Source organism: Parambassis ranga, chromosome 21, assembly GCF_900634625.1.
Source record: "Parambassis ranga chromosome 21, fParRan2.1, whole genome shotgun sequence".
Classification (NCBI taxonomy): Eukaryota; Metazoa; Chordata; class Actinopteri; family Ambassidae; genus Parambassis; species Parambassis ranga.
The window spans coordinates 6,525,648-6,536,134 of NC_041041.1; the positions used below are offsets into that span (position 1 = coordinate 6,525,648).

At 43.7% G+C, this 10,487-nt stretch overlaps 1 protein-coding gene across 1 annotated transcript; it reads left to right on the top strand.

The window, feature by feature from the left end:
- The first annotated feature begins 266 nt into the window (after window positions 1–266).
- Window positions 267–10,239, top strand: LOC114426643 (interferon-induced protein 44-like). Its single transcript, XM_028394179.1, has 10 exons — window positions 267–295; window positions 429–480; window positions 7,456–7,488; window positions 7,825–7,851; window positions 7,953–7,986; window positions 8,453–8,651; window positions 8,951–9,103; window positions 9,180–9,348; window positions 9,593–9,693; window positions 9,764–10,239. Exons 2-10 carry the CDS (start codon window positions 456–458, stop codon window positions 9,923–9,925), a joined length of 903 nt encoding a protein of 300 aa, XP_028249980.1. The 5' UTR covers window positions 267–295; window positions 429–455; the 3' UTR covers window positions 9,926–10,239.
- The last annotated feature ends 248 nt before the right edge of the window (window positions 10,240–10,487 follow it).

The following is a 10,487-nucleotide window of genomic DNA, read 5'->3' on the forward strand; positions in this document are numbered from 1 at the left end:
TGATGCATTAGTCATTTGAAATGTGTCTGTTTACGTGTCATTTACTTTAACTCTGTTTTCTTCTACTATGAACCAGCAACGTGTTGTTTAAGGCATTTGTGTGACATCTTTAGTATTCTTGGATAAAGATCCCCCCTCCCCTCCGTTCTTCACCTCCCACCAGGATTTCTTGTAAACCACATGACTTATCCTAGATCCAAAAATAATGAATAGAAACTGGAAGTGGAAGAGTGCTCTATAAAAGGGTTTCTAGCTGCAGCATCCCTCAGTCATTTTTCTCATCAGCATCATCAAGGTAAGACTTCTTCTCTAACATATTTATATTTATTAAGCTCAACATTTCTGAGAATACATGTATTTTCATTTATATCTACCAGTTCTGATGTGAGTTACCTGCAGTAACTAACTTCATAATGGTTTTATTTCAGGGACTTCACTGTAATTCTTTTCCAGCCATGGGTAATGGGTGGGCAATAACTAGTAAGTTACATGAAACCACATGCACAGCATTTAGCTGCTTTTAACCTCTATTAGATGATGCAGCAATTCATTAGCCTTTTGAAATTTGACTGTTTATATGTAATTTATTATTATTAGGGCCCGAGCACCGAGTGGTGCGAAGGCCCTATTGTAATTGCTGTGTTTATTAGGGCCCGAGCACCGAGTGGTGCGAAGGCCCTATTGTAATTGTAATGTTTATTATTATTAGGGCCCGAGCACCGAGTGGTGCGAAGGCCCTATTGTAATTGCTGTGTTTATTATTAGGGCCCGAGCACCGAGTGGTGCGAAGGCCCTATTGTAATTGCTGTGTTTATTATTAGGGCCCGAGCACCGAGTGGTGCGAAGGCCCTATTGTAATTGCTGTGTTTATTATTATTAGGGCCCGAGCACCGAGTGGTGCGAAGGCCCTATTGTAATTGCTGTGTTTATTATTATTATTATTATTATTATTATTATTATTATTATTCTTATTATTTGCCTGCCTGTTTAACTGCATTTTTCACCCCTTTGCCATGCACGAAAACTCACGAAACTTTGCACACTCATCAGGGGTGGCGAAAAAGTTGATATTTTGTGGTCGCTGCAAAGGGGCGGGGCAAAATGGCTCTACAGCGCCCCCTTGAAATTTTCAAAACACCCCTCGCATTTGGCTTAGTTTGGAGTAGGTGCACGAAAATCGGTACACATGTTTATCATACCAAGACGCACCAAAAAGTCTCTTGACACCATGACCTTAACCCAACAGGAAGTCCGCCATCTTGGATGGAAAATGGCGATTTTGGCGATTTACACCATTGGTATGTGAGCGAACTCTTCCTAGAGCTGTAGCCCGATTGACCTGAAATTTGCTGGAGGTCACCTAAAGGACCTGCTGATCAAAAGTTATCAAAAGCTTTTCTCTAACTTACAGGGCGTGGCCTCTGTGGCTCGCCAAAGTCTGGCGACGATTCATGATTTCGCCATGTAACTTTGAACGGCTCTCACGCCTGCATACTTTACCCAAACGTCTTCAAACTTTATGAGCATGACGAGGGCTCCGCTCTGAACACCTCCATATGTTGAAACCCTTACTTACTCGTGGCGCCCCCTGCTGGTAACAGGAAATGGCCTCTTTTTACTCTGACATGTACTGCTCCTACATAGTTGACAGCATCAACTTCATTTCACCTCTAGAACCTTCCCAACTAGTTGGTGAAGCTACACTATGAAGGCCGTGAAGCTGCGTGCAATGGTGTCCGTGTGGCGGGGCGCCAACTGTCGATCCTTCGCCGTGAGATTACGTTTGAGTATTTAATGACCTTAATGACCTTCTATGATCATGATAATTCATACACACATTCTCGGGGGCATGTACTAGCAACTGATGGGGGTCTCGTAAGTGGGCGGGGCAAAATGGCTCAATGGCGCCCCCTTGAATTTTTAAAATACCCCTCTCCATAGGGGTTTTTTTGGAGTAGGAAGACAAAAATCGGCACACACACAGAACACGTCCAGGCGCACATAAAAGTCTCTTGCACCATTGATCTAGACCACACAGGAAGTCAGCCATTTTGATTTAGGCGGTCAAATTTCAGCGATTTCCACCTTTGGTATGCGGACGAACTCCTCCTAGGGATTTCGACCGATTGACTTCATATTCGGTCGCTGTCACCTAGAGACCATGCTGATCAAAAGTTATCAAAAGCTTTTCTCTAAGTTAAAGGGCGTGGCCGCTGTGGCGTCACTTCGCCATTCATACACGAACAGCTCTCTCTCCTACATACTTGCTCCAAACGGCTTCAAACTTTCTGCACGTGGTCAGAGCCCCTCCCTGAACGTCTCTATGTCATCATGATCTATGGCGCTCCCTTGTGGTGGAGACAGGAAGTGCCATGTTCTTCACTGACATGCACTCTGTTTAATCGTTCTCTGTCATTACACAGCGAAATGAGGATCACAGATTTGACGTCCCACAGAGACACCTGTGTGGTTTTCTGTATCATGCTGCCCATGGCGGTGGCGACTGTTGAACCTTCGCCATGAAACATCAACTGCTTATAACTTCGCCGTGCATCGTCCTAGGGTCCTCAAATGTTTTTCATGTCCTAACGGTCTGTCCACCCACACGTCTGCATGCTCATGAGTCACCTGCACAGCGCCACCTACAGGAAACCGGAAGTAACTGCTTCTGGACATTTTTCATGTATGAATCAAATGTTTTTTGAGGTTTGATGCACAGACGGGTCTCCACTATTCTCATGGTGTCTGGCTCCACCCAGTAGACACATACGGTACTGCAACTGATATAACTCCACCATGGATGCTCCTAAAATCCTCAAATTTTTTACATGTGATACAGACCCGACCCCGACCACGTGTGGACATCTGTGGACAGCGCCACCTACTGTAAAGAGGAGGTTACTGCACACTAACAATTTTTACATATATTGAGAGATTTGTTGCACTGACACATCTCTGCTTCTGTCTGCCGGCTTTTTCCCACCGCTGGCAAAATCGCCGCAGCTCGTGGGGGGAGCAGAGGAGGGAAGGGACGGCGTGACGGGGAGGGGGCGGTCGCGCGGAGTGCGAGGGCCCGATCATCGCTGCTTGCAGCTTTAATTAGGGCCCGAGCACCGAGTGGTGCGAAGGCCCTATTGTAATTGCTGTGTTTATTATTAGGGCCCGAGCACCGAGTGGTGCGAAGGCCCTATTGTAATTGCTGTGTTTATTATTATTATTATTATTATTATTATTATTATTATTATTATTATTATTATTATTATTCTTATTATTTGCCTGCCTGTTTAACTGCATTTTTCACCCCTTTGCCATGCACGAAAACTCACGAAACTTTGCACACTTATCAGGGGTGGCGAAAAATTTGATATTTTGTGGTCGCTGCAAAGGGGCGGGGCAAAATGGCTCTACAGCGCCCCCTTGAAATTTTCAAAACACCCCTCGCATTTGGCTTAGTTTGGAGTAGGTGCACGAAAATCGGTACACATGTTTATCATACCAAGACGCACCAAAAAGTCTCTTGACACCATGACCTTAACCCAACAGGAAGTCCGCCATCTTGGATGGAAAATGGCGATTTTGGCGATTTACACCATTGGTATGTGAGCGAACTCCTCCTAGAGCTGTTGCCCGATCGACCTGAAAATTGCTGGAGGTCACCTAAAGGACCTGCTGATCAAAAGTTATCAAAAGCTTTTCTCTAACTTACAGGGCGTGGCCTCTGTGGCTCGCCAAAGTCTGGCGACGATTCATGATTTCGCCATGTAACTTTGAACGGCTCTCACGCCTGCATACTTCATACAAACGTCTTCAAACTTTATGAGCATGACGAGGGCTCCGCTCTGAACACCTCCATATGTTGAAACCCTTACTTACTCGTGGCGCCCCCTGCTGGTAACAGGAAATGGCCTCTTTTTACTCTGACGTGTACTGCTCCTACATAGTTGACAGCATCAACTTCATTTCACCTCTAGAACCTTCCCAACTAGTTGGTGAAGCTACACTATGAAGGCCGTGAAGCTGCGTGCAATGGTGTCCGTGTGGCGGGGCGCCACCTGTCGATCCTTCGCCGTGAGATTACGTTTGAGTATTTCATGACCTTAATGACCTTCTATGATCATGAAAATTCATACACACATTCTCGGGAGCATGTCCTAGCAACTGATGGGGGTCTCGTAAGTGGGCGGGGCAAAATGGCTCAATGGCGCCCCCTTGAATTTTTAAAATACCCCTCTCCATAGGGGTTTTTTTGGAGTAGGAAGACAAAAATCGGTACACACACAGAACACGTCCAGGCGCACCTAAAAGTCTCTTGCACCATTGATCTAGACCACACAGGAAGTCAGCCATTTTGATTTAGGCGGTCAAATTTCAGCGATTTCCACCTTTGGTATGCGGACGAACTCCTAGGGATTTCGACCGATTGACTTCATATTCGGTCGCTGTCACCTAGAGACCATGCTGATCAAAAGTTATCAAAAGCTTTTCTCTAAGTTAAAGGGCGTGGCCGCTGTGGCGTCACTTCGCCATTCACACACGAATAGCTCTCTCTCCTACATACTTGCTCCAAACGGCTTCAAACTTTCTACACGTGGTCAGAGCCCCTCCCTGAACGTCTCTATGTCATCATGATCTATGGCGCTCCCTTGTGGTGGAGACAGGAAGTGCCATGTTCTTCACTGACATGCACTCTGTTTAATCCTTCTCTGTCATTACACAGCGAAATGAGGATCACAGATTTGACGTCCCAGCTCGTGGGGGGAGCAGAGGAGGGAAGGGACGGCGTGACAGGGAGGGGGCGGTCGCGCGGAGTACGAGGGCCCGATCATCGCTGCTTGCAGCTTTAATTATTCTTATTATTTGCCTGCCTGTTTAACTGCATTTTCACCCCTTTGCCATGCACGAAAACTCACGAAACTTTGCACACTCATCAGGGGTGGCGAAAAATTTGATATTTTGTGGTCGCTGCAAAGGGGCGGGGCAAAATGGCTCTACAGCGCCCCCTTGACATTTTCAAAACACCCCTCGCATTTGGCTTAGTTTGGAGTAGGTGCACGAAAATCGGTACACATGTTTATCATACCAAGACGCACCAAAAAGTCTCTTGACACCATGACCTTAACCCAACAGGAAGTCCGCCATCTTGGATGGAAAATGGCGATTTTGGCGATTTACACCATTGGTATGTGAGCGAACTCTTCCTAGAGCTGTAGCCCGATTGACCTGAAATTTGCTGGAGGTCACCTAAAGGACCTGCTGATCAAAAGTTATCAAAAGCTTTTCTCTAACTTAAAGGGCGTGGCCTCTGTGGCTCGCCAAAGTCTGGGGACGATTCATGATTTCGCCATGTAACTTTGAACGGCTCTCACGCCTGCATACTTTATCCAAACGTCTTCAAACTTTATGAGCATGACGAGGGCTCCGCCCTGAACGCCTCCATATGTTGAAACCCTTACTTACTCGTGGCGCCCCCTGCTGGTAACAGGAAATGGCCTCTTTTTACTCTGACGTGTACTGCTCCTACATAGTTGACAGCATCAACTTCATTTCACCTCTAGAACCTTCCCAACTAGTTGGTGAAGCTACACTATGAAGGCCGTGAAGCTGCGTGCAATGGTGTCCGTGTGGCGGGGCGCCAACTGTCGATCCTTCGCCGTGAGATTACGTTTGAGTATTTAATGACCTTAATGACCTTCTATGATCATGAAAATTCATACACACATTCTCGGGGGCATGTCCTAGCAACTGATGGGGGTCTTGTAAGTGGGCGGGGCAAAATGGCTCAATGGCGCCCCCTTGAATTTTTAAAATACCCCTCTCCATAGGGGTTTTTTTGGAGTAGGAAGACAAAAATCGGCACACACACAGAACACGTCCAGGCGCACATAAAAGTCTCTTGCACCATTGATCTAGACCACACAGGAAGTCAGCCATTTTGATTTAGGCGGTCAAATTTCAGCGATTTCCACCTTTGGTATGCGGACGAACTCCTCCTAGGGATTTCGACCGATTGACTTCATATTCGGTCGCTGTCACCTAGAGACCATGCTGATCAAAAGTTATCAAAAGCTTTTCTCTAAGTTAAAGGGCGTGGCCGCTGTGGCGTCACTTCGCCATTCATACACGAACAGCTCTCTCTCCTACATACTTGCTCCAAACGGCTTCAAACTTTCTGCACGTGGTCAGAGCCCCTCCCTGAACGTCTCTATGTCATCATGATCTATGGCGCTCCCTTGTGGTGGAAACAGGAAGTGCCATGTTCTTCACTGACATGCACTCTGTTAAATCCTTCCCTGTCATTACACAGCCAAATGAGGATCAAAGATTTGAAGTCCCACAGAGACAACTGTGTGGATTCCTGTATCATGCTGCCCGTGGCGGTGGCGACTGTTGAACCTTCGCCATGAAACATCAACTGCTTATAACTTCGCCGTGCATCGTCCTAGCGTCCTCAAATTTTTTTCATGTCCTAACGGTCCGTCCCCCCACACGTCTGCATGCTCATGAGTCACCTGCACAGCGCCACCTACAGGAAACCGGAAGTAACTGCTTCTGGACATTTTTCATGTATGAATCAAATGTTTTTTGAAGTTTGATGCACAGACGGGTCTCCACTATTCTCATGGTGTCTGGCTCCACCCAGTGGACACATACGGTACTGCAACTGATATAACTCCACCACGGATGCTCCTAAAATCCTCAAATTTTTTACATGTGATACAGACCCGACCCCGACCATGTGCGGACATCTGTGTACAGCGCCACCTACTGTAAACAGGAGGTTACTGCACACTAACAATTTTTACATATATTGAGAGATTTGTTGTACTGACACATCTCTGCTTCTGTCTGCTGGCTTTTTCCCACCGCTGGCAAAATCGCCGCAGCTCGTGGGGGGAGCAGAGGAGGGTAGGGACGGCGTGACCGGGAGGGGGCGGTCGCGCGGAGTGCGAGGGCCCGATCATCGCTGCTTGCAGCTTTAATTTTACTTGATTTTACTTGATTGATTCTGTGTGCTATGTTCCTTATTTTCTGCTGCATATTATTTTATTTTATATGACAGAAGAGGATCAGGGCCACTGGCAAAAAAGGTTGCTTTTTCTGTGATTACAGTCAGAATTCTAACTTGTTTCTCAGAATTCTGACTCAAGCAGCCATGTTATTGCAAAACAATGAAAGCAATCCTGCACAAACACTTGTCCATTCCATTTGGGAGACCCAGAGGGGAACTGTCCCCCGTGAGAAAGAGAAAGGCCACCTCCCATGTGTCATGAAAAAATGCTGCCCCGGTCGGCTGCCTGGTTTGCCTGTGCCTGACTGCTACTGTATATTATTTATGTAACTAATTTAGATTTCGTTTTTTCTTTTGTTTTAAAACATAATCCTGAATGATTTATTTTAACTGTACAATTAATTACTTTTTGTTTCACAATGTATTGCATTTGTCTTCTTCTATAGAACCTGCACCCCAACCACCACCTTCTCCACCCAGTAAGTTAGAACATGATTTCTGTTAATAATTCATGACCTAATATTATTTTATTTTTCTTCAGAAAATTAAATGCTTTAAATCAACAACACTTGTCCGTTCCATTTGGGAGACCCAGAGGGGAACTGTCCCCCGTGAGAAAGAGATAGGGGAGGGCCCCTTTCTCTTTCTCTTTTGCCTGGTTTGCCTGTGCCTGACTGCTACTGTATATTATTTATGTAATTAATTTAGATTTAGTTTTTTCTTTTGTTTTAAAACATAATCCTGAATGATTTATTTTAACTGTACAATGAATTACTTTTTGTTTGACAATGTATTGCATTTGTCTTCTTCTATAGAACCTGCACCACCTCCTTCTCCACCCAGTAAGTTAGAACATTATTTCTGTTAATAATTCATGACCTAATATTATTTTATTTTTCTTCAGAAAATTAAATGCTTTAAATCTTCATTTTTGTCATACCAGCTCTTAGGACTCCGTGGAGACAGGTATCATGGGGGTGAGTTAATTACTTCATTTGTAGACACATTACTTAATCAATATATGGTTATAAGTTGCATACAGACAGAGTGATAAGACGACCTGCTGAAGATGACCTGAAAGCTGCAGACATTCTGTCAAAGCATTTTTAACTTTGTATGGAGTTAATGTATTGATTTATTGGTGTTTTTTGTATTATTATAAAAAAACTAATGTAAAAACACATGAATAAAAATATTACGCACATCAGTACAACTTTAAATAAATGCAGAACTTAATTTACATGTAAACTAATCTCATATTTTATATTGGCCATTGCCCACATTATTATACATTTACTGGCACATTCTTTCATTTAGTCACTCCTTTATTATTGATATTGACAGTTTGATCGTTGAGATGACATGTAGACCAGGCATGCCTTTTCCCCACATACAGTAACTTTGTGAAAATGTCTGTCTTGAATCTTTGCCACATTTTTACAGAAACAATGCGAGTGATCTGGATTATGTGAAGAATTATAAACCTGAAAATGAGGCCGTCAGACACATCAGAGTTCTCCTCCATGGTCCAGTTGGTGTTGGAAGCACCTTCATCAATTCGGTCAGCACTGTCATTCGAAGGAAAGTTGTGATTCCAGCTTTGGCCAGTTCAGACAACTCTGAAATCAGTTTTACTGAAGAGGTGTGTAAACTCGTGTCTATCCACTTATGTGTTGGCACATATTCAGTGTTGCATGTGCACTACACTCACACCAAGCTGATAAAGATCTTTGAAAGCTAGAAAGCAGCAGACTTTTGATGAAGCCAAAGGGCAAATATGAGCATTAAAGCAATACCAAAATATTTGCACATGCAAAAAGTGAACCTCTAAATATACTTAAAACACACCTATAACTGTCAGAGCTTTCTCACAGGAGGCTGATTGGTTTAGAATTTTTTTACAGAAGGTGCACCACAATCATTTGTGTGTGTGTGTTTCAGTTTAAAACTCATACCATCCAGAGAGAAGGCAGAGGGAACATTTATCCTTTTGTCTTTAATGATGTCATGGGTCTGGAGGAAGGAACAGGAAGAGGAGTCCATGTCAAGGACATCAAACTGGCCTTGGAGGGACATGTAGAGGAGGGTTTCAAGGTACAGATATCACACCTAACGCATGCGTAAAACTCAGACATGCAATAGTTGTAATTTAAATCTTTTCATTCTGCAGTTCAATCCTGTATCTCCACTGACACCTAGTGACCATGGCTACGTCTCTCAACCCTCTCCCGATGACAGAGTCCATGTTCTGGTCTACCTCTACTCAGCTAATGCAGGAGACATGAGAGGTGGAGTTTTACAGAAGATGAGGGAGATTAGAGAGGCAGCCAGTGCTTTGGGTAAGACCAGATTAATAAAGCACTAATGATAGTTTCATCATGATCATTTCATAATATTCACATATTTGCCACTCAGGGGTCAGTAATTAGACCCCGTTAACACTGGGGAAGTCAATCCGGATATACCTCGATCCATGGATCTAGCTGGATTGGCTTACATCTCTAGCTGGATTGACTTTCTCCAGTGTGAACTGGGCCTAAGTCAATGCAGGGACAATATCTGAGTCAATCTGTGTATCTACAGGTATTCCACAGATCGCTGTCCTCACAAAAATTGACCAGGCCTGTGGGCAAGTTGAAAAAGATCTGACGAACACATTCAAGAGCAAATATGTGAAGACAAAGGTGAGTTTCAGCTGAACATTTGAACAATTGAACACAACTTAAACTGAAACCTTCATTATTTCAAACTTAGATTGAGGATTTCAGCAGAAAAGTGGGAATTCCCCTCAACTGCATCTTTCCTGTGAAGAACTACCATACAGAAACCCTGCTGGAGGATGATGTCGACACTCTGATCCTGAGTGTACTGAGAGCTATCATTGACTTTGGAGAGGACTTTGCGAACACACTGTAAACCTACAGAACCTGCTGCAGGGCTGCATGACAAACAGCATAATAACCACATGTAAAACAATAGCAGGCTTATTTTACTTATGCATCTAGTAGTGACTGAGTTCATCGAAGCAGAGATGTTTAACATGCACACATATGTACTTTTTTTTTAAATCTGAATAAATAGGCTAGCTTTTAGCTTTGCAAATGACCAAAAATAAGAAACTTCTCAAACTGTTTGTTTTTTAGAATTGGACTGTGAGTGTTTTGTGTTTTATCTTTCTGCCTTTTGCCTCACTTTAAAATAAAGCAACTTCTGATTCAGATACCAAATAACTAAATGTGTCAATCATTCATCAGCCTGTAATATTTACCATCTTACAGATGTGTGCCCCAAAAATTAAATTCCAATCACAACATTTTAATGTGGAAGTGTGACTATCGTTTTAAATATTAAAGTATATACTAAGTCTTTAAATAATTGGGATAAATCTTTTTATCAGTTTTCCTCAGGATTTAAACTCTTTTATTTTAAATGTGAACAAAGACAATCGACTAAGAAGCGGCTCGCTCTGCAGTAAAAC

Excerpts from the sequence above, each read along its gene's own strand:
- LOC114426643 (XM_028394179.1), top strand. The coding sequence starts at position 456 with ATGGGTAATGGGTGGGCAATAACTA. Across the intron at positions 7,987-8,452 it reads TGGAGACAGGTATCATGGGG|AAACAATGCGAGTGATCTGG; the intron begins GTGAGTTAATTA and ends ACATTTTTACAG. Across the intron at positions 8,652-8,950 it reads AAATCAGTTTTACTGAAGAG|TTTAAAACTCATACCATCCA; the intron begins GTGTGTAAACTC and ends TGTGTGTTTCAG.